Source organism: Ovis aries, chromosome 8 (genome assembly GCF_016772045.2).
Source record: "Ovis aries strain OAR_USU_Benz2616 breed Rambouillet chromosome 8, ARS-UI_Ramb_v3.0, whole genome shotgun sequence".
Classification (NCBI taxonomy): domain Eukaryota; kingdom Metazoa; phylum Chordata; class Mammalia; order Artiodactyla; family Bovidae; genus Ovis; species Ovis aries.
This window is the reverse complement of record NC_056061.1, coordinates 19,303,093-19,328,213: the sequence shown is the minus strand read 5'-3', so window position 1 is coordinate 19,328,213 and position 25,121 is coordinate 19,303,093. Positions and strand designations below refer to the sequence as shown.

At 38.4% G+C, this 25,121-nt stretch overlaps 1 protein-coding gene across 9 annotated transcripts in view; it reads right to left on the bottom strand.

The window, feature by feature from the left end:
- The window catches only part of FAM184A (family with sequence similarity 184 member A), a 122,922-nt gene that overhangs the window by 16,529 nt on the left and 81,272 nt on the right, over nt 1-25,121 (bottom strand). For all 9 annotated transcript variants that reach the window (XR_006060586.2, XM_042253267.2, XM_042253265.2 and 6 more), the window contains 3 exons: nt 7,554-7,766; nt 5,116-5,269; nt 935-1,062 (listed from right to left, as the gene is read on the bottom strand). Coding sequence is in view for 8 of the 9 variants with exons in the window: in XM_042253267.2 (XP_042109201.1) it covers nt 935-1,062; nt 5,116-5,269; nt 7,554-7,766 (495 nt within the window). In the remaining variant the exon portion in view is untranslated. The remainder of the gene's footprint in view (nt 1-934; nt 1,063-5,115; nt 5,270-7,553; nt 7,767-25,121) is intronic.

Below are 25,121 nucleotides of genomic sequence, written 5' to 3'. Positions count from 1 at the left end.
CACATCCTGTTGCTTAGAAGACTTCATCTGCTTCATGCTGGTCAAGCAGTTATCTTGTCTGGCAGACAAGCTCCCTTCCATCTTCCTAGAAGTCACTGCTTTTGACAAATTTTGCAGACCTAGACACTGTCAATTCCAGCAGCAGTCTAGCTGAAGAGTACATAACTACCTCTGTGGTTATAAGGTAGTTCATTCAAAGCTTTCTAGTAATGAAGAAAAATTTGAGCTGACCATTTAACATATTTGAAGAACAAAGTGAAAGTCATTAGTAATAAACTGATAAGGACTGGCCTTCATTGTACTACGCCTAGAAATCCATTTCATCCAGACATATATTCAGGATACAGACTATCTAATTAAAGACAGCACTTATGAGAAAAATTTAAAGTGTGAATAGCAGCTGTGCTAGTGATATGGAAGTACAAATTATCTTTTTTCTTCCGGAGGACCTGCTACTTCTATGGCTGTGCTATTTGATATGGCTATTTATAGTCAAGTTTAAACTAACTGAAATCAATTAAATAAATTAATAAAAACTAATTAAAAAGTCAGGTCCTTGGTTACACTAGACATGTTTGGCTAGTGACTACCTTAGGACAGATATATTAAAACAACAGGTCCCTCATCATGGCAAGTTCCACTGGACACTGCTGTTTTATAGTATTCTGTTCTCACTCTTTGTATTATTCACACTTCAATGCTTCACTCAAAATGCAAATAAAATTCAAAATATTCAACTGAAAGGTCATGAAATAAACTGACCATTATACTAAAGTCAAATTACCTATTTCTATTTAAAAACAACTCTTTAATATAGACAGTAAATAATTAATAGTGAAATATTAGTTATTACAAAATAATTTTCAGAAAATTGTGAACATTTTCAAATTTGTTCACATTTAAGAAGTCATCACAGAACACAATGCTCTTTTACCTGTCTTCTGCTGATGTCTATGCTTCGCTCTAATTCCAATTTAGCAGCTGCCAATTCTTGATGATGATTATGCCTTAACAAATCAATTGCAGCTGCATGTTGCTGGTTTAGTTCAGAGCGTAAGGAAGCTGGAATCCAAGGGAAAAAGGGATTTAGCGTATTTTAAAAATATTAGTATTTTAGATGAAAATTATAAAAATTTCAAAGTGTTTACAAAGTATTATTTTCTAAAATCAGGACATATATGTTTCCATTAAAATATCATAAAACTGTGTATGCCTCTTAGACTATCATAAAGTATCAATTTAGAGGTTCATCTAGCTTTGATGAGGATAAGAAAATTGTCAGCTGCTCAAATGAATCAAGATATTTCTATATAAGCTTTCAGTTTGCAAGCAAGGTGCTAACAGAAAGGAAATTTTTAAAACTCTTCTCGCTCACTAGTAGAATATAACATATTTAGGAGGGAACTTCCCACCCAAGTAAGACTTCTTCCACAATATCCCTCAATGATGTTAAGCACTATGTGGAGTAAATGTTCCTGGTGATTTGGAAGTCATCATTTTAATCTGAATTTGAGATTATTTCATAAAATCCACACTTACCAAATGCCAGGTACTATACTAGGGGAGAATAAAATATAACCTTGTTTTTATAACTGCACAGGCTAGAGGGAAAAACATCACGTCAAGGAGTTAAGTGGGGTATCAGAGATGAACACGGGTTATAATGAGAGCAGGGGGGTGTCGAGAACCCAGATTTCCTAGTAGAGGGACACTGGGGATAGGATCACAAAGGAATTATCACAGTAACACAGGCTAACACATGCAAAAGCAGAAAGAACCTGGTCTATCAGACAAACTATAAAAAGTTTGGTGTGGCAAGCGCCCACAGAGCAGCAGTCATATTGGAAAGACAATGGAGCACAGCTCTGAGAAAGCTTTTTGATACAAATGCTTTCCACTGCATGTTTTGATTCACGGTCCTCAAACTGAGATATTTGAAAATGTGTCGACCTACGCCATCTTCTGAAACATGAATTTGACCTGAAGATTTCTGGAAAAGTCACTGTTTTTATATTAATACTGAAGATATGAGTAAAATACAAATTACAAATTTCAAAGCTAAAACATGAGATTTCAAAAAAATGCTACGCTTCTTAGAGAACAAATTTATGGTTACCAGGGGGAGGGATAGTTAGGGAGTTTGCGATGGACATGTACACACTGCTATATTTAAAATGAATAACAAACAAGGACCTACTGTATAGCACAGGAAACTCTGCTCAATATTATGTGGCAGCCTGGATGGGAGAGGAGTTTGGGGGAGAACGGATACTTGTATATGTATGGCTGAATCCCTCTGTTCTCCACTTGAAACTATCACAATATTTTTAATTGGCTATACCCCAATATAAAATAAAAAGTTTGTTTAAAAAAAAAAATGCTGTGCTTGTAGCAAGTCAATTTAGGCTCCTCCCAAGAGCCTCATAAGTTGTTTCTCCTGGTACTGGGCTGCTTCAGAACTTAAGGAAGGACACAAGAAGTCACTGAAGGATTAAAGTCACATGCTAAACTTGAGTTTAGCAAAAATTAACCCAACTGGAGTCTGGAGAATGGACTGCAGAAGAGGGATCAGCAAGAAGGCTGTGGCAATAATTTAGGTGAGAAATGGTACACCCATGAATCAAGTGTGGCAGAGGGATGAAAGAAGAGGAAACAGATACAGAGAATATTTAAGAGGAGGAACTAACAGGATGTGGAAGCAAAAGAAAAAAAGTTGAAGGCACCTTCTAGATTCATAGTTTCAGCAACTTAGTAAACCATAAATTCAAGTGGAAACTTTAGAAATGGAAACATATTTTAGAAGTGAAGGAGATAGTGCGCTAATATTTTAAAACACAGAGTGTGAGTTAGAATATCTAACAGTCTAAAAAGCTATAAAAAGTATAAATCTAATTCACAAGGTAAGTAGTTTGGTCTAGAAATACATATTTGGAGTCACAGCACAATAGATGGTCACTGAAGCCACAGATGGGTGTAAAAACAGAAATAATCAAATTGGGAAAGAAGACACACAAATGGTAAATGAGCATGTGGAAAAATCCTCAATACCATTAGCCATTAGGGAAATGCAAAGTAAAATTCACAATGAGATATCACTACACTCCTACCAGAATGGCTAAAATACAAAATGACACATCACACGCTGGTGAGGATGTGAAGAAACTCGGTCACTCACAGATTGCTGATGGGGATGTTTAACAAACTGAACATATGATTATCATATGACCAACTCCTGCCTAAATTTGCACAAAACAAATGGATGTCCTCCAGTGGCTGAAGACAACAAATATGAGAGGTCGATACCATGGGGACAACTACTGATACATATAACAACCTGAATGAACCTGCAGAGAATTATGCTGAGTGGAAAAAAGCCAATATCAAAAGGTTATATATCGTACAATTCCATTCACAACGTTCTTAAAATGACATTAAAGAAATGGAGAAGAGATGAATGGTTGCCAGAAATTAAAGATGGGGAGGGAGTAAGTGCATGTGGCTATATACAGGCAGCAGGGATCGAATAGTGATGGGAATGTACTGTGTCTTCTGTGTCTGCATCAATGTCAACATCCTGGCTGTGACATGTACTTTAGTTTTGAAAATGTTACCTGTGGGGCAAACTGGGTAAAGCATTCAGAGGATCTCTCCATACTATTTCTTATGAAAGTAAAGTGTTAGTCGCTCAGTTGTGTCCGACTCTTTGAAACCCAATGGACTACAGCACACCAGGCTCCTCTGTCCCTGGGATTCTCCAGGCAGGAATACCGGAGCGGGTTGCCATTTCCTTCTCGAGGGTATCTTCCCAACCCAGGGGTCAAACCCAGGTCTCCTGCCCTGCAGGTAGATTCTTTACCATCTCAGACATCGGGGAAGCCCACACGTGACTATATAGCCTCATGTGAATCATCTCAAAACAAAAGGTTTGTGTGCATGCTAAGATACTTCCATTGTGTTTGACCCTTTGCAACCCTATGGACTGTAGCCTGCCAGGCTCCTCTGCCCATGGGATTCTCCAGGCAAGAATACTGGAGTGGGTTGCCATGCTCTTCTCCAGGAGATCTTCCTGACCCAGGGATCAAACCTGTGGCTCCCACGGCTCCTGCTTTGCAGGCAGAGTCTTTACCACCGAGCCACTGGGGATGCCCACGTGTGATTCTACAATTATCTCAAGATAAAAAGTTTAAGAAATCACAAGAAGTCCTTTTGTCAATACAGACATGTTTAAATCATGTTCCAGTGGACAAGGGTTCCAACACTTGGCCCATCTTTACCTCTCCTCAGGAAGAGGAGAGAGCTGTAATGACCTGGCCTAGAACTCCCAGCAATAGTAGAGATGATGAAAGGGGTCAACTGGTTTTCCATTTGAGGCCCCAAATATTCATAACTTTGGTCTTCTTTTTTCTCAATTCTTACTTTGAAAAGAATGTTTCATTGAAGCATGACAAAGACATGAAAAACGTTAGGAGAATTTGGAAGAAAAAAAAAAAAGGAAAATAAAATGACAGGAATAAAAAGTTATTGAATGACATTAAAAACAAACAAAAAACCCTTTAAATGCATTTCAGTTTTTTCCAAACTCAATTATCTTCTATAGAAAAGGTAATGATTTCAACACCTCAAAGATAAAAATCCTATTTAATATAACCTCTATAAATACCCATACAAAAAGTCAGACCGAAACATGACTTTTCCCATCGAAACAAAATCCTGAAGTCGGGAGAAAAAAAAAAACCAATATGATGATACAGCCTAAAGACATGTGGTCCATGCTTATCTATTCCTTTCAGGCACTTGATAGTGGGGAAGTACGATGTCGCGGACTAACTCCAGTTAGTCCCGTAACGACAAACGGAAGCACCTCTGTGTGTCGCTTACACAGCCGAAGTACAGACAACGTTGAGGGAACCCCACTTTACCATTTGTGTTCTATCCATTCTACTCCGCCAACACTTGCTCCTTCATCCAGTAACTTCAAATAACATACGAATAACACTCAGATGGTCATTTTGAGGTTTCAAAAATTAAGAGTACAGTTTTGTAATTTCTTATTGAATTTCAAGTTAGAAGGATGCAAAAAATAAATATGATAGGATTATAATCATTTCAAAATACCAAGCATAGCCTTTCCTTCATCTTCCAATTCAAACCTAAGTGTCTGAAGTTCCTGCTCCATTTCTATCCTGAAGCCCTCCATTGATTCTCTGTGTGCGTCTTTTAATGACTGAAGCTCTGCAGAATGCTTCTGTTGTAAATGACTTTCAAGAGCCTAGAATGAGAGAAACATACTCAAATTACTATGCTAGACTACAGGAAGGGAAATACAAACAAAACAGAAAAAATACTAAAACTTATTATTTAAGGAAAACAGCTCTCTAACTCATTTCAAGAAAACTAGATATAAGATCATCACTAGACAATAAACTAGTAGGTTCACTTCAGGAGCATAATCATCATGAATCAGAGTCAGTATATAGTGTTTGTATTGAGATACAGACCCCTTACCTAGGGCAGTTTCCAAATAAAGCTATTTTCTTAAACTGCTAAGGAGATGTAAACCACCAAAAATTAACAAATAATTCTTCTCTGTGCACAGACTTAGACTCAGCAAAGAGGTGGAGGAGGGCAGATCAGGAAAGATCTCCTGATTAGGAAAAGAGAGGAGGGCTTTCACAACTTCAACCTTAAAAAGTGTAGCTTTTTCCTACAGTCATCCTTTCTTTGCTCCTGCATTTGTGAACAGAAGCAAAAGCTCTGAGAGGATGTAGATGGAAAAACTGAACTGAAGACTTTCATATGGTTAGTTTTAAAAGCCTAGCCAGAGGAACAGACTACATACATGTAGCCAAGACGAGGAGAAAATATATGGCCACAAGAGTGTGAAAACAAAGCTCAGGGTACTTCAAGTGTATAGAATGGACTGTGCCAGGAAGGGTTTTTCTTACTGTAATCTATAAAAGTTTCTGAGAAAGCGACCACATTGTAAGTAGGGCTGTGTTTCTTCAATCACTACTCTAAAATGCTTTTAAAAATTATTATTTGCCTACTTATATTCTTTCTGAAACATAAAGTATAGGTTCCTTTGAATATAGGTAAAATAAAGGACTATGAGTACAGACAACTTGACTTAGGGTTAGCTTGGCTACCTAATGACAGACAATAAAACTGCCGGTTCTGATTTCTTCTGAAAAATGATTATAGTTCTGAAAAGGCTGTATGTATAAAATTAAAGTATGATATGTAAGTTTATGTCTTATCATAATTGACAAACGGAATCCAATGAATAGAGTATTTAGCAATGCTAAGGTTGAATTATTAACCAAAGGAACTCCCTTGATTTTTTTGGACAACATCAATAGACTAAACTTACTGTACAGGCAAATTAGTTGTTTTTAAGAGTATGACATTTTTGTTTTAACAATTTTTAAATAACATACCATTTCTTAAAATAGTGTCTATACCCAAATAAAGGATTAAAATGTGTATATGTAGTAACAGTATGGATGGTAAATATTAGTAGTAGTAACTTTTTCTATCACATCTTTATCTAATTATCCTTAAGGTCCTTGAAAGAAATTGAGAAATACAGTGTTAAGAAATGAACTACACTAAAATTAATCACACTAAGGCTATGTCCAACTAACATTTTAACACAGAACTAAATAATGGATATGGGAAGATTCTGGCATATAATAAAACCAATAATGTATCTTTTCTGAGTGATCACCATATAGTGATACAAACAGTATACAGGAATTATACTATTTTTAAATGTCTACGATTTCATTTCATTGTGAGTTCTGTACATAAGAAAAAGCATGAGGGGAAAAAATGGAGATTAAAACTTTAAAAGCTTTGGGCCCATGTCTCTTTTGAAGATCTAGACTAAAAAAAATTAAAAATTGGATGAAAGACTAAGTTCAAGACCAGTATTAAGAGATTACAGTGATGATAATAATGACTAAATTTATGTAATCACTGCTAACACATGACAAACCAGAGCACTAGTCTCATCATGACCTTGGCCTTATCACGGGAAAGAGAAATAACATACGTCTGCTACAGTGTACAATTAAAGTGAAACTGAAAGTCACTTAGTCGTGTCTCACTCTTTGCAACCCCATGCACTATACAGTCCACGGAATTCTCCAGGCCAGGATACTGGAGTGGGTAGCCTTTCCCTTCTCCAGGGGATCTTCCCAACCCAGGGATTGAACCTAGGTCTCCCACATTGCAGGTGGATTCTTTACCAGCTGAGCCACAAGGGAAGCCCAAGAATACTGGAGCGGGTAGCCTATCCTTTCTCCAGCGGATCTTCCTGACCCAGGAATTGAACCGGGGTCGCCTGAATTGCAGGCAGATTCTTTACCAACTGAGCTATCAGGGAAGCCCTACAGTGTACAATTAGTACATGTGTTTCATCACTGTGACCCCTAAAAGAACTCATAGCCTAGAGAACACACTAAAATAAAGCAATACATAATTTTTTGGAGCAAAAAATGAATTCTTTAGAATCTTGGGTTACATCTGAACGTATGTCACCTAAAACTTACTCTCTGTTCCTTGTCCTTTTCTTCTTCCATGGTCTGAAATGCAAGGACGTGTGCTTCTTTTAAAGACTTATGTCTCTGTTGATGTTGCTCCTCTAATTCTTCGAGCTCCTGTGTAAGTCGCTGTCGCTCCTGTGTAAACTGGGCTTGCAGTTGCTGCAGAGAGGTCTGAGACTGGGAAAGCTGCATCTCCAGATTCTGTTTCAGGAGGGAAATCTGCACCACAGGAGGGTACACAAAGAGGAATAAATACAAGGCGTATTTTACACAGTGCCTATTTAAGGGGAAAAGGCATTTTAAAGATATTAACAACTGCAAAATCACTGCCTTCAAGTGCCCACTTAAAATGTTTAATAATATATCCTGGCGAGCTGATCTGTAGGTATTACCGCTTTCATTCTGTTTTCAGTGCATGGGCGCTCAGTCGCCTCAGTCGTGTCCAACTCTGCAACTAACGGACTGTAGCCCATCAGGCTCCTCTGTCCATGGTACCCTCCAGGCAAGACTACTGGAGTGGGATGCCGTGCCCCCGTCCAGGGGATCTTCCAGACCCAGGGATCGAACCCGCATTTTCTCTGACTCAAGCACTGCAGGCAGATTCTCCACTGTTGAGCCACAGGACTGTTTAAGGCTGTGGGCTCTGAGTTAAAATCTTAGCTCTGCCACTTGCTTCGGTCAACACCTCCCCAGGCCATGTGACAGAAAAGAGCATTTCTACACACTGTTTACTCAGAATAGTTCTGCCACGTACAAAGATTAACTGCTCAATGAAAGCCAGCTAAAATTATTTGAGGATTAAAGAAGTACTCTTTAAACAGTTTATCAATTTAGAATTCTTGTGTAAAAAACATTTTTATTTTTGAATTTTGATTTAATTCAAAAGGATTTGCAAAACTTCAAGCTTTTTAAAAATCACAAACCTCTCTCAGTCTTCTGGTTACAGCCTTGTAATAATGACAGGTACTTTTCTTTCACTGTGGAGAACTTATTTGTTCCTCCTATTGAAAACATCACCCTTAATACATCTGCACCGCCTCTGCATGCTTTAAAATACTTAAGACCTTTATTAACCAACAGAAGCACAAAATATGTATAAGCATCTGTATATGTGTGTGTGTTCACATATACATTTGTTGAAACCATTTTATTTGATCTGTTTCTCTAAACTAGGCGACTCAGTCGTACTCTGCAAGTCTGAGGCTAACGGGAGCTTAAGGAAACCAGATAAAAAGTTGTCAAATGTGTCCTATTAAATAATAGGATGCTGTGTTTATATGTAGATAAAACTGTTTCTGTGGCCACAAAAGCTAACGGAAAGAAAAGACTTTAAAGTGACTTTCTGTAAATGAGAAAATACTTTCTTTTGGTTGATGGAAGGTAGACATGGGCTGCCTCACATGTCTCACCATGAAGGTACGTGGGAAAGAAAATGATAGGCTGAAGAATCACCACCAATGCAAACTGAGAGAAAAAAATAAGAAAGAATGAAATGGAAGACAGGAGAGGGCAGAAGCCAGCAGCAGGAAACAGGCACAGACTACACCGAGCTTCGGGCAAGCGACAGCTGTCTGCAAGGGTCTGGCACAAGGGCAAGGTTACACACCAGGATCAGTAGAAAAGCTTAGCACATGCCTTTGTGGAGAGGGTCAAGTACTGATCAGAAATGATGCTACTGACACATGTTCAATCTGTTTTAACGTATTTCCAAAGAAGTGACTTTACCTATTGAAAGTTACATGAATTCTACTCACTAATTTCCAAATAAGCCTAAGATTTCAGAGGTTATTCCCATGGTTAGAGTCATGGTGAACTGCAACACTCTGACCCCAGGCAACGCAACTCTATACACCTCTAAGTGGCAGTAGCACTGACGATTTACAACTCAAATAAACCTGCGAATATAAAAACTGCAGGAGAAAGGCATAGCAACAGCTAAGCCTTCCTTGTGTGAGCTGGAGGGCCAAAACAAACATGTCATGTGATTTCTCACCATTTTGTGCAAAGAAAATCAGGATGAAATGAATATTAAAGACAACCTCCAAAGAAAAAAGAATCAAAAAAGGGTAAAAAGGCAATAAAATGTGTGTTTGTGAACCCCAATGTGTAAAGTTGTAGAGTTAGCTGGTTCTTGAAATAGACAAGGCTCCTACCCGCTCTCTTCCCAAGTTCAACCCTAGTCCCAGACCCAGAATAGGGACCCATGTGACTGCCTTGTCCCTGGTGACAACTTACTAGAACATATATGAGAACATTAGGGAAAGACTACGTTACATAAAGAATAATGACTGATCCTATCAAAGCTATTATTGGGGGCCAAGTGAGGACGAATTCACCCAGTGAACAAGCTGCTCACCAAGCCATCTGCCCTGGCATGCATCCAAGTCCACTCAAAGAAAAGTGGCACAGCGTGCTGATTTGTACACAGGCACCACGTGGGCTAGTGGTGGCCCTGGGTCCTGTCCTCCAATCAGGGTGCACTTAGGTTAGTAAGAAGCCAGTCAGTTCACAGCAGTGTAGCTTTTTTCCCTGAACTATCTATTTCAAAAGGTCACTGCATCAAAAAGAGCTCCCATATGTTAATTTGACTATAATTTGACTCATACTTGAACCAAATAAGGATGAAATTTATAAAGTACATTTAAAATTAATTAATACCACAGTTTTGTAACAGTTATACATTTAAAATCTAAGCACACTTTTTAAACCTCTCCAGCTTAAATACTTTAAATCATAATATACTTTACCTTGAAAGAACTCCAAAGTAATATTTTAATTTTAGGGTATATGATTAATCTTTATATTTAAGCAAATATAAAGTATATGCAAACAGACATTATCATGCAATTTAGTCCTCAAGTAGACTTGGTTTAGACACTTTATATTCTTAATTTTGAAAGCATATGAAAATAATATTAAGGCTATCTAAAAATCTTTGGAGTCATGCTCAAAACAGTAACATTATTTGTAAGCAGGAAGCCTTTATCATGCAATGCAGCATCAAAACTTATTTTGCTCTTTTAAAAATTAAATTAGTAGATGGCATTAAATTGTCAGCCTTTATTCAGCATGAAAATTACATGGCACTTTAAAGACAGAAATAATGAGCAAAGCAATGTAAAATGAGCTCTTTTATAGCTATAACTTAAACAGCAGAGTTTAGTACACTTTATGGAAATACGTATTAATATAAAACTTCATTAATTTAAAATAAAACAAAGATAGACCCTTTGCATTAAATAGTCTGGGTAACTTAGATCAATGCTTTCATTACAGTACTGCAGAAAGGCATTTGTTGAATAAATGAGAAGCAGTACTAGTTGCTTCAAATTATTTTCAAATTATGAAGTATATGGTATAAGTTTCTACACATTTGTTGTAATTTTAAATCTTAAAGCTTTTTATTTTGCTGATTTTAAATGAACTGAAGAGAATATTGTAGAAAAGATTTTCATCCTAATTAAAAAATTCTCACCACAGCAGTTTATATATGAATTAAATAATATATTCTACTAATCAAATAATATATTCTCCTAATCAATATTCTACTAATATTCTACTAATCTACTACTACTACCAGACACTTTGCAAATAATTTTAAAAGCCAAACTTCACTGACAGTAATTGCTACCTTCTGATCTCTGCCGCTTAAAATACTATCTTTTTGAAAATAAGGCTGTACAAATTTCAAAAAGACAAAATTAAAGACATATAGATACATTTTTTTGAATAAGGGAAAGCTTTACCTCCTGCCAACAGGGCGGTTTCACAAAGATTCTGCACCTCTGCAATGGTGTTTGTGGAAATCCCTCAAAACAGAAACATCAAATCTGAGGTACTGGACACGATAGGATGTCAACATGAGATATGCCATTCACTATGTACGTCCTACTCACAACCTTTGGTTTCTTATGCACTCTAGTTTTCTTTACCCATAACAAAAATCTTACTACAGAAATGAAAGTGAAGTGAAGTGAAGTCGCTCAGTCATGTCCGACTCTGCGACCCCATGGACGGTAGCTGACCAGGCTCTGCGGTCCATGGGATTTTCCAGGCAAGAATACTGGAGTGGGCTGCCATTTCCTTCTCCAAACAATACAGAAAATAAACAAATAGCTTATCCTCAGAACAAAGAATATCCTGAGATAGCAAATGTAATCTGTGGTTCTCAAACCTGGCTATATATCAGAATCATCTCTGCAGATTTTAATAAATGTACTTGCCCAGCCACTGACCCTTGGCTATTCTGATTAAAATAGGTCTGGAATTGAGCCCAGACCATCTAACATAATTTCTAACTACCAAAGTAATGTGTTTGTTGTGAAAAAAAATTCCTTTAATAAAGGAGTTTTTAGGGAAAGTATCCTTCCTTCCCTTTCCTCATAAAATCCCAATCCCTAAGGGTAATCAGTTATAACATTTTGATATCTCCCAAGACTCTTTTTTTTTTTTTTTTGCATTTGTATGCGTCTCTATTTATTTATAAATGACAAATAACAGTCTGGAAGATTGTGCACCAAATTGTTAACTGTTTTATTTTAGGCATGTGTCTCCCAAAACTCTTATGACTTATCTCTCTCTTAATTTCCTGTTTTGTTTTCTTTTGCTTTTTTTTAAAACTACGTTATATGTAGACAGGTGGACGGATGACTTTCACCACGTAGAGTGTACATCTGGCATGATATGACAAAAATTACTTGGGGGCCCCAGAGCACACCTCAAGAGACCAGAGCTTAATGTCCAAAGTAGTTGAAACAGAGACCCATGGGGCTGCTGCTGGAACAAACATCCCTTATGTCTTAAACAGAGAAACAAACATCAACTTCCTTCATGAAACAATGAGGGTGTCAAGATCCTTAGGTGTTGCTATAGCTTTTCAAACAATCAACAATATGTAGCTCCCTTCATGCTGAGTGTACTCATGGATTTACTTAATGATGGTTAATGATTTCTCCACTAGGGAGGCCAAAAAATTTGGTTTTAGAGGTTTGTTTTTCCTTGCATGGGGGCATTTACAATGACTACAGATAATGCAAATGGCAGGCACCATTTCTTCCTTCCCAAATGCCCATCTTCCCCTTTTTCTTTCTTCACAACGAGTGGAAGTCTTGAGTTTGTTCAGGAACTGAATGAAAAATCCTGATCTTCAAGAAGGCAGGCCCCCTCTCCCAGCACCACGGAGTGAATTATGACTGGGATAAGAAAGCCACAGTAACCTAACTCTAAGGTTGTATCATCCCGTCTTAGTTAATAAGCTAAAAGGAAGTATGTGGAGAATTTGGAGGAGGGGGAGAGATTTCATTTCCCGATTAAAAACTGCTTAGCGGAGAGTCTCCTGTGTTAGCATAGTTGCTCGAGAACACGAAAGGGGAGCTGTAGCAGCCACGTTGCAACCATGACATGACCAGCTTGACGTCCCAAGGCCAACATACTGAACATGGCAAAGCAGAGGTACACAGAGTACCTAGGTACCTCGTTAAGTATCCTGACAGCATGAGCCACTGTTAACTGGGTGTTCTGCTGCTTAAAGCCAAATTTATCCCAGTACACATCATTCAAAGTATAAAAACACTATAATTACTTTAATCCTTCCTGATGGAAATTTAGATCATCTCACCTGATTTTGCTATTACAAATGCTGTACCAAAACACCCTAAAATAAATGATCTAAACACATACTCATTGAGTCTATCAGAAGGCTGAATCTCTCTCTCGTTTTGAAGTTTCTCAGATGACTTTAACGCAGTCATGGTTGAGAACCACTGCTCTGGAGTTCATAAAACTCAGACTCTGGCTGCTGCTTTAATGAGCATCTTAAGGCAATGACCAGAGAGGTCTTTGAAGCCCTGGTCTTTTACTTGTCCTCTGCTCTCAGTTCATGAGATCAAGGAGGAAATCCAACTATCTTCTTCAAGTAATATTGCCTACGGCCTTTTCTCCTATGCTACTGCTAAGTCACTTCAGTCGTGTCCGACTCTGTGCGACCCCATGGACTGCAGCCCACCAGGCTCCCCGTCCCTGGGATTCTCCAGGCAAGAACACTGGAGTGGGTTGCCATTTCCTTCTCCAATGTGTGAAAGTGAAAAGTGAAAGGGAAGTCACTCAGTCGTGTCTGACTCTAAGCAACCCCATGGACTGCAGCCCACCAGGCTCCTCCATCCATGGGATTTTCCCTGGTGAACAATTTATCTAGTGATTCTGTGTGTTTTTGAAAAAGGCTGTCCTATAAATTATGATTTTTTAAAAATGACTTGCTTTCCAGGGTAGAGGCTTCGTTTAAGAGGGTTCATTCATTTTTTGTGAAAACAAGAAAAATAAGTAAGAAAAAGCAATTGAAAAATAGGATGTTTAAGTACAATTTCATTTTTCAATAAATTACAGGTATGGAGTTGTGGAATTGTGTTGAGCCAGAATACTTGTTAATTTTGACAAGAAAGGTCAACATATATTATTAGAAAGTCTAAACTACATGATATTAATATTCAGTTCAATACTTTCAAATACATAAGTGAAGGAAGGAAGTGAAGTCGCTCAGTCGTGTCTGACTCTTTGCGACCCCATGGACTGTAGCCTACCAGGCTCCATCCATGAGATTTTCCAGGCAAGAATACTGGAGTGGGTTGCCATTTCCTTCTCCAGAGGATCTTCCCAACCCAGGGATCGAACCGGGGTCTCCCACATTGCAGGCAGACGCTTTACCGTCTGAGCCACCAGGGAAGCCCTCAAATATATAAGGCAACATTAAAAACCTCTACATAGGCCTAGTAGAGGACAGTAGAATAATTTATTACTATGTCAACAACTTATATAAATGCTCATGTAAAATGTTTGAAACTGTTTGAATATTTTAATTCTATTGTTTTCCTTTTTAATCTCTAATTTGCTATTTTTGAAGGGCCTGGCTAAGAAAAGTCATCTTAAGCTTCTGAAATTATGACCATTCAGGAAAATACTGAATCATCCATAATTTTCTGGTATTTCCTAAGAAGACCTGTAAGCTGAGTTTATTGATTGACAACCACTGTAATGCCTACTTAATGCCCTTACGATATTTTTAGAATATTTCCAGTCATCCTCTCCTTTTTAGTTGAAAAAAATTACCACGTTTTTATAAAGAACAGAGGCATCAACGATTACTTGTTCTCTTAGAACAAGACAGCATATAGCAGGAAACTTCTTGCATGGAAGGCTGGCTAAACAGTGTGTGGAGGAGGTGGGTAGCTCTCAGTCGGGTGAATGATACTGACAAGGTCACATCTGGTTTGGGAGATGTCTGAGTGAATAGCTCATCCTCAGTGACTATGATGTTACAAAAGAGAACTAATTAATGAGGATTTCACTTTTGTAGGAGATGAATCAAGGCATTCTCATCCAATTACTAATAGATTTAAATTAAATTGTTTTTATTTTAATGAACACCTTTTCATTTATAACTGTTTAGGGGAAAGTGACTGTGTTGTCACAAGTATTTTGAAGTACAACTCAAATAATTTTTGACAATAATCAATCATATCTTATTTGGGGTTCTTATTTCTATCCCAATTAGCATTCATGTCAGAAAGTCTGGATTGATAGAGCAAGCATGCCCAAATTCTTACTATGCTCTATGTGACTATTAAAAAAAAATTCTGAATGTAGCCTTGGTTTGCCAACATTGAGTACCACTTTAAAATACATTAAAGATAATGGCATTAAATGTATTCATGCATTTCTAATTTTCATATAGACAGTAGAGTTGAACATAAAGAACAGTTAAAAATTTTCTTGCACAGTGGAGAGAAATTAAGGAGGTAGGAAGACACAGTTTTGAAATATAAAAATTTCGTAGGACCACTCTAGACTCAAGATTTGATTCCTCTAGGTCAGAAACTGGCACACTAGAGTCTGTTTCTATTGCCCATGGGCACTTCCATACAACAACAGAGGCCAGTAGGTGTCACAGACACTGCATGACCCACAAAACTAGAAATATTTATTATCTGGTCTTTTGCAGAAAAAGCTTGCTGATCTCTGCCCTAGGATATCAACAAAAATATTCGAAGATGTTTACCTCTTTGCTAACTTACTTTAAAGAACAAGTTGGGTATGGATTCGATGTGAAAATAAATCTCATTTTTCTCTTCATATGTAAAAAAAATTTTAATTATTGTTTAAACGGAATATTACTTTGAAGCTTAATATCTGCATTTTTGAGCGTGTATAAGTAAAAGAACAGCACTGCCAATTGCCAATTCTTTGGAAAGGGATTTACTCCATTTTGCTTTAAATCTTTTAATAATTGTAACATTAAAATGTAAAATATATTCTGAATCTAAGAACCTGCACAACTATCTGATACTCTTAAGAAGTCAACTGATACTATGCTTTTAAAGAACAAACTACTTTAACAAAAGAAGAAATACATTTACATTTATTTCCATTTTTATTAGATTCAACAAGTTGATAGTTTTTCAAAATATTACTATATCTATCAATGCAAATATTAAAATAATGAATTTTATATCTGAGAAGTAAAATCTTGCTTGGCTTTAAAATAAAATGCATGCTTATCAATACAGTGTGACAGATGTGTGCACACACACAAACGAAAGGCTGAAAGTTAGAAGCTTTGCTACCCATACACGATGTATCTTACCGAGGCCAAAAAGTGTATTTCTTAATATCATAAATTAAAGCTTTCAAGCGGTGATGATACTGGTGCAAAACCAAAACTGCAACATGCCCTGTGTACAGAGTGTAAGTGCCGCTCACTTACATTGTTGATAGACTTATGCAAAGCTTCCCCCAGAGAGTGCCGCTGTGAAAAGATCACAGGAATAAAGGGAAACATTCAGAAATCGACTAAGCGAAAGAAAGAGGGACAAAAAGGGAGAGCAAGACATAGAACATTAATTATAATATGCTTAAGAAACAAGTAAGTTGAAAACAGTTCTGAAAAAGAAATCAGACAAAAAAGAACTTTTTATGACACACAGTCTACATCATCTGTAGTCCTTTAAAACAGTGTCTGATGCTTACGGGCTTGCAGACTTACCTATGGAAGATACCAAAGGATGATAGTACATGTAAACCAGAGGTCAGTTTAAAAGACAGTGGTTACTATTGAAGCACCTGGAAGGAGTATTACTGTTCTAAATTCCTTCCAGAAATCTACAATATAATGTCTTAAAGCATTCCACTCAGCACTGAAGTAGGTTCTAGAAGGATTTCTCTTGCGAGAAATGAGCAGATGAGAACTGAAACACTAATTTCATTGACTACATAATTTGAGGACTAAAAATAAATATGAGATAATCACTGAAAACCTAAAGATTGAATAATAATCTGGTTTAGTGTAAAAGTTCAGGGGAAAGGAAGAAAAGATGCCTTTGTATCTTTTAAACCCTATTTCTTAGACTGTATTTGATAAAATTATATATGACCTGAGTTCATTTTTTAGCTCATTGAAATGTTCTGTGATAAACCATTGGAAAAACATACTCTCCCTCCCCTAAATATGGGAAAAATGTGATTTAATTTTCAATTGCCTCATTTTTTTGCCTTCCAAGGATACAAAGTAGTATTTTAAATTTATATTAATAATATAGGAAAGTTACTGCAAAGTGGCTTTTACTGTGGACATTAATCAAATTTTCAGATGGAATATAATTATCTTTTCCCCCATAATGTGACTATTCCTTAATGTGTTACAAACTAAAGATAGCTTTTATTTGGTAAACAATTATTTACTAATACCCTAAGACTAATTTAGGTTACAGTTCACAGAGCTGAAAACAAATAAGTTGAGAAAAATTATTAACTTTCTGTTTGATTATTCTATAACTTCTCAGTTTAAACTCTCATACTTTTAATTTTATTTTTTACTTTATTCTTTCTTCTACTCATAATATTCTTTATATACTAATGAGATACTTCTCCAGAGTTCACAAAGTTTATGAAAATCCAAGGGGTTTTTTAGTTGGTTTTTTTTTTTAACCTCTTTATATTTCTCTGAACTGATATCCTCGTATTAGAAGTTAACCTAAAATGAACGTCATTTACTTATGAAATAATTTTTTCATTCTTTAAAGTATCATCAGACAAAAAAAGTATGTATGCTATTTAGGATTCCTGAACTAACTGATAAATTAGACCAATATTACAGATCAGAGGTTCTTCAATAGGAATTGTAGATTTTCTATGAGAGAAGTATCCTTGAACGTCTGGAATCTAAACTCCTATGGTACTACCTCTGTCCTCATACTGCTGCAGGCCATGGAAATACCTAAACCAAAAGTCCTGGTCCACAAGCTGTGACCTGGGGTGACTTACAGCACAGACCTGGCAACAGCAATTAGAAGAGGCACGGCAGTGGTGATGGGTCACCATACCCTTACTGGTGAGTACATAAATGAAGTAAGACTTTTTTGCTGAAGTTCTTAACATTTTTCAAGTGTCTTCCGAGCCTTAGTGCCTGTGAAGGCATAGGCTGTTCTGCATTTCATCACAGTCCCAGTGCAGTATTTTGCAGAACAGACATACACATACACACACTCAATACACGTTAAAACTACTCGGGGGGCAGGTGGGAACTTTCCTGGTAGTCCAGTGGTTAAGAATACACACTCCCAGTGTGGGGAAGGGTTCAATGCTTGGTCAGGGAACTAAGATCCTGCATGTTACGTTCAGTTCAGTCGCTCATTTGTGTCCGACTCTTTGTGACCCCATGAACCACAGCACGCCAGGCCTCCCTGTCCATCACCAACGCCCGGAGTTCACCCAAACCCATATCCATTGAGTCGGTGATGCCATCCAACCATCTCATCCTCTGTCATCCCCTTCTCCTCCTGCCCTCAATCTTTCCCAGCATCAGGGTCTTTTCCAGTGAGTCAGCTCTTTGTATCAGGTGGCCAAAGTATTGGAGTTTCAAGCTTCAACATCAGTCCTTCCAATGAATAGCCAGGACTGATCTCCTTTAGGATGGACTGCTTGGATCGCCTTGCAGTCCAAGGGACTCTCAAGAGTCTTCTCCGACACCACTGTTCAAAAGCATCAATTCTTTGGTGCTCAGCTTTCTTTGTAGTCCACCTCTCACATCCATACATGACTACTGGAAAAACCATAGCCTTGACTAGACGGACCTTTGTTGGCAAAGTAATAGCTTTGCTTTTTAATATGCTGTCTAGGTTGGTTATAACTTTTCTTCCAAGGAGTAAGTATCTTTTAATTTCATGGCTGCAGGCACCATCTGCTGTGATTTTGGAGCCCAGAAAAATAAAGTCAGCTACTGTTTCCCCATCTATTTGCCACGAAGTGATGGGACCAGATGCCATGATCTTAGTTTTCCGAATGTTGAGCTTTAAGCCAACTTTTTCACTCTCCTCTTTCACTTTCATCAAGAGGCTTTTTAGTTCCTCTTCACTTTCTGCCATAAGGGTGGTGTCATCTGCATGCTGATCTACAAAAAGCCTATAGCTAAAACTACCCAGTATTTTACCACATCTTCTTTAAGCTAGGTATAGATATCACAGTTCCATCTCTTCGTTCTCTTTTCCCAGGGTCCAGGCTGAATCCCTGATGTTTCTTTCACATAGTTTCCTGGTCTCCTAATTTCTCAGGAGAGGATTCCGAACCTTCAAGGTCAGCTTCACTTGTCTCCTGTCACTGCTTAGGGCTTCTTGTCAAGGTCATGGTCTAAGTTAGCTGAGAAGAGGTGATAACTCTGGGTCCTTTTCTATCCCCTCTACCTCAGTTATCTGCTTGCAGCCATTCTTTTATTAAGAGGTATTATTGTTACTCATTTAACATGGGCAGAAAACTGATGAAAATATAATCTCTTTTCAATAGACAGAAGTACAATTTCTAAAGAGAGCATTTCTTTCTTCCTAACATAAATCTTAAGAGCCAGCTGAACGAGTACTGAGCTTACAGGACCAAACTGATGCAACATTTTGTGTTCCAAATAGTCTAGACCAGTGCTAACAAGAACTATAATTGAGACCCATGTGTCACTTTAATATTTTAATAGCCATATTAAAAAAAGTAAAAGTATTTTTAGGCATATATTTAACCCAATATATCCCAAGCACTAGCATCTCAACATGTAACTAAATAAAAAGTGCTAGTGAGACATTCCATATTTTTTTATATTAAATTTTCAAAACTCAGTATATATTTTACACTGACATCTCAAATTGGATGAAGCGCACTTCAAGTACTCAGCAGTCATAGGTGGCTTGTTGCTACCATATTAGACAACACTCATCTAGCAATCAGAAAGCATTCTGCAACGGCCTTAAACTGGCTTTTCCGTCACTCTTGATCACCAGCACTGATTTTGATGCTCCATTTCTTATTTATGTCATTGTTCTTTCCTACTGAGCATGAACAATGCCCAAGTATCCTGTGACTGTAGAACCAACAAGTCTAAAATCAAACTCACCACCCCATCCCCTTTCGGTGCAGTAGTCTGTCTTGACCTTCTTGTCTCAGATGATCATCTTCTTTCCGTTATCTTTGTTTCAAATCCCGGGCCAGCTTTAACATGTCCTTCTCCTTTACCAAAGTATTCCATCAAATTTGTTCCTTTATGATTTCTCTTGTAATTCTCAGTGAAATAAACTTAATTTGGGTCCTATTTGGGTGGACTTATTTGTACTTCATATATTTAACAACTTCCTCTTTGGATTCCCTGACTCAGGTTTTCTTTATTCAGCAACCCCTGCGAGCTGACTATATACTATGCACAGTTTAAGCTGCTGGGATGCAGCAGTGAGCAACACAGGCAAAGAACCAGTGCTCATGGAACGCCATTCTAACAGGAAAGAGACGCAATACCATGCTGCTGCTGCTGCTGCTGCTGAGTCACTTCAGTCGTGTCCGACTCTGTGCGACCCCATAGCCGCCAGCCCACCAGGCTCCCCCGTCCCTGGGATTCTCCCAGCAAGCACACTGGAGTGGGTTGCCATTTCCTTCCCCAATGCATAAAAGTGAAAAGTGAAAGTGAAGTCGCTCAGTCGTGTCCGACTCTTAGCGATCCCATGGGCTGCAGCCCACCAGGCTCCTCCGCCCATGGGATTTTCCAGGCAAGAGTACTGGAGTGGGGTGCCATTGCCTTCTCCCAATATGATGCTATGTGGTAACAAATGTTTTGAAGAAACACAAGGCAGAATCACCGAGTGACAAAGGGAGGCTATTTCAGGGGAAGTGGTCAAGGCAGATCTTTTTCGAAGATTAAGATCTGTGCATAGGGCTTCCCTGGAGGCTCAATGGTAAAGAAACAACCAGCCAATTCAAGAGACATGAGTTTGATCCCTGGTCCAGGAAGATCCCAAATGCCACGGAGCAACTAAGAACATAAACCACAACTACAGAGCCTGTGCTCTAGAGCCTGGGGGCTGCAACCACCAAGTGCATGAGCCCTAGAGCTTGAGCTCTGCAACCAGGGAAGCCACTGCAGTGAGAGGCCTGTGCGCTGCAACAGGGAGCGGCCCCTGCTCACCTAACCAGAGGAAGCCTGCTCGGAAGTGAAGGTCCTGCTCAGTCAAAAACAACCATGTTTTGAAGAAAAGATTTGAGCAGAGAATTGAACAAATTGAGGAACAAGCCATGTAGATCTGGGGCAGGTGGATTCTATAAGCACTGGAAGATGCAGAGGCCCTGAGAAGGATTAAGCTTGGTGCATGGGGTCCAGAAACTCCACTCCAAATAGCCCAGTATGGCTGTAAAAAGCGAAGGGATGTATACACCCGTGGTGGATCCATGTCAATGCATGGCAAAACCAATACAGTATTGTAAAGTAAAATAAAGTAAAAATTAAAATAAAAATAAATAAATAAAAGTAAAAAAAAGAAAAAAAAAAAGCAAAGGGAGACAGTGGCAGCAGGTGACTCTGGCCGTGCAGACAGAGGCCAAATCATGAGGCTCCTGCAGGCCACAGGAAGAGTGTGGAGTGCATTCTACAAAGGTGATGCGAAGCCACTGGTGGATCTGAAGATTACAGTACCACCATCCAATTAATAATTTAAGAGTACGACTTTCGATGGGTGGAAAACAATTTGTAGGTAGATAAGAGAAGAAGCAACGAAACCAAATATAGGTTCCAGGTGCAGCACAGAAGGGTAGTGGAGGAAGTGGTAAGACATGAGCAGATCTGGATGTACCTGGAAGGCAGGACAGCAGAAAATACTGGTGGTCGGCTGCACAGCATGCGAGAGAGGAGGCGGTCATTCCTTACTGCTTAGACGGCTAGGCAGTAAGGATTGACAGTGTCCTGCAGGAGCAGTCTGGCTTAGGCTGAGGTGATGGAGGGATGCATATGCATTCAAGAGCCCTGTTTCACATACTTTAATTTAGATATTTATACTGAGATGTCTACATTTAGTCCTCACTTCAATATTAAGCTTTCTAAAATAAAAAAAAATTCAGCATGTTATTCTGCTATCCACAACCCTTTGAGAGAATCTCATAGCTTATTGAGTAAACTTTGACCTCCTAAGACTGAGAGGGTCATTTCCTAGGCAGGTTGATAAGAAGTCTAGGGGTCCCCAAGGAGAGAGGGGTCTGGAATTCTCAAGGAGGAAGAAAGGACAGACTTTTTTTCCTTCTCTACACTCCTTAGGATTATATAACAACAATGTATTCTGCCTGAGGACAGTCTCTGGATTAAACCTTCTGGCTAATTCTGTAAATTATGGGAGTAGACCTGCTCTTTACAAGGATTATATAATAACAATGTATTCTGCCTGAGGACAGTCTCTGGATTAAACCTTCTGGCTAATTCTGTTATCTTAAAATGTAAATTATGGGGGTAGGTCTGGTGAGGTCTTTGCAACCTCCAGAGATTCTTTGGATTCATTGGAGAGTATATAACTTCATTGCTAACACTAACAATGGGGTACTCTTTCTACCCCCTTCTGATGCCTATGTCAGAAGCTTTCTCTATCTCCTTTATACTTTATTACACAAAAGCTCTGAGCGATCAAGCCTCGTCTCTGGCCCGGATTGAATTCTTCTCCTCCGGGGGCCAAGAATCCCGGCGCCGTGATTCAACAACAACCTTTCAAGACTAGAAGTCAAAGTTTTTCACAATGATCTCTCTCCCCAGTTGTCCTGTTATTTTTCGGTATTCCTTACAGTGTCTGGGAAATTTGAGTATATTTTGTCTGATACACTGAGTATACACTGAGTATAAATGTCTGATAAATGGATAAAAGTATTTGTGTTCCCCCTTCACCTTATTCAAAAGCCACACTACAGCGGACCTCCTCAATGAAATGTTACCCAATCACATTGGCTATATTACTTTTCTCTAACTCAATACTCCTACCCAGTAGTATGCTGATAAATGTTTTAACAGCTCTCTGAAACATGAAGCCCTCATCTGTAGCATTTGTTATACCTAGGATGTAAACACTCTCACCATGGATGACTGCAAGCCACGATGACCCTGATGACCCTGAACACGGAGTTGAGAAGGTACTGGCAAACCAGCTTGGTGAGCTGGTGGCACCCCAACACCACTGCTTCCACAGAACTAACAGTCCAGACCATTTGTAAAGTCATTTACAGCAGAGTGACTTTTACTGAGGGGTCTGTACACAAGTCTTTCCCCTATTAGACTGCAAATATGTGGAGGGTAAAAACTGTGTCAAATGCATTGCAACAACCAGCTAAATGACCTTGGGGTCTCAGAGCTCAAGATGGAGAGTCAGACCTAAACGACAGAATTCCATAATTCTATGTCTGAATGATCCATGTATCTCTCAAATTTCTCAGTTCGCTGATCTGAATGGGGGCGCTGGAATACGAAGTCATACTTCCTTATTATTCCAAAATAAAATCTTCCTTGAAAAAGATGAAATAGAGAAATAAATGATGACAGTTTAGGCTCACAAATAGAAAATATGATCAATGAGGAATTTATATAATCATTTTTCAACTAACGAAAAATAAGACTGTATTTCTTCTACTTTAAAGGAATTCAAATGCGCACACTCATTAGCCCAGGAAGCAAAATTAGTTTTGGACTAAAGTATAATCATTGAATAGAAAAAATAGAACACAATGAAATAATAAAGGAAGACTAAAAGATGTAAAGTTAGGCTCTGATTGGAGCACAGAATGAAAATAAAAGCTTCTGGAAGTTTTCATAAAGTAAAAAACATCGAACTGAAGAAAAATAAAATTCTCATGCTTGTCTATGTCCATTTTTTCAGGTATGTAGGCCATGAGGGTGAGTTTAAATTAAACCCATGTGAAGGACGAATCCTTTTACTTCTTCTTTGCTCTAAGTAGGATGAAATACATGTAAGCTAAGGCTCAAAAATTAGACTTGTGTTCAGCTTACTCAAAAATGATTTAAACACGTGAAAATACAGATCCTCTGATACCCTTTCGCAACAGATGCTCTGCCTAGGCCCTAACTGTTTCCTGTTCTATTTGCCACTTTGTACTCCCCTAATTTCACAAAGCCCAAGCCAGGTCTGTCTTCCCCAGGTGTGGAAGGGTGCAGGCAGTGCCGCGGTGACACAGTGAAATAGCTGGAGGGGGCAGGGCAGGGGAGGCAGCTTTGAGGAGTAGGGATGAGCAGCAGTCAGGCAGCTGGAGAATGGTGGAGCAGGCGGCAGAGCACATGGTTTCCTCTAGGAAACCATCCAAAATAATCTACAGAACAAGATCCAAAGGGCCAGGAAGGGTCTTCTGTCCAAAAAAAAGTTCCATGAAAAAGACTGCCGGTCCTGCAAGAATGTGTCCCATCTCATATATTGACAAAGACTGAACGCTCTAATATAATACTCACCTCTACTTTAATGTGAAATCCTCTGTTTAGTTTTCTCTTAACTTTCTTCAGGTAGACAATCCTGAATGTAACAGCTATTTGCCAGCTTATCTACGGTAATGTGTGTGCCCTACACATTTCAGAAGTGGGGAAAAAGGAAGATGTTGTAATTTTGGAAATGGTCTCATGGCCTGACGCAGTAGAGAACAGCCTCACCTTTAGAGGCAATTAATTCTTGGTTACCTTGATATTTATGGTATCTCCTTTGAAAACGGATTTAAAATTTTTTTCTGTGAAGTTGGCAAAAATTGTAGCCACATGTAATAAAATACATTATAATACATAGAACTAGAACCAGATGTAAAGCATTATATCCCCTTGGGAATGAACAATGTAGACTAGATGTCAAAAAAAACACAAAAACAAGACAAGGATACCAGAATATCAGAGAGGCATGGAAGAAATCTGAGTAAATGGATAATGAATAAAATAATTTGATAGAAAACAGGTGGGAGAGGCGGTGTGCCCTCTTTACAGCGCCAAATCCAGCTAGAAAATGTGTAGCTCAGTAGATCCTGATTGACTGAAAAACAGGCAGACTTTTAAGGATGTTTTTCCTTTTTACTGTAAATTGGATTATGTGGTAAAATTAAAACCTTCCTAAGTACAGAACATCACAGAGGAGTGTTACCACTCTACCCAGTAAAACATGTCCCTCTAGATCCCTAAGGAGGGATGTAAAAAAGTATAGAGAAGGTAACTAATAAGCAATGCTAACACGGTGACCAACTTTTAGTGAGAGCTGTTTTCTTATT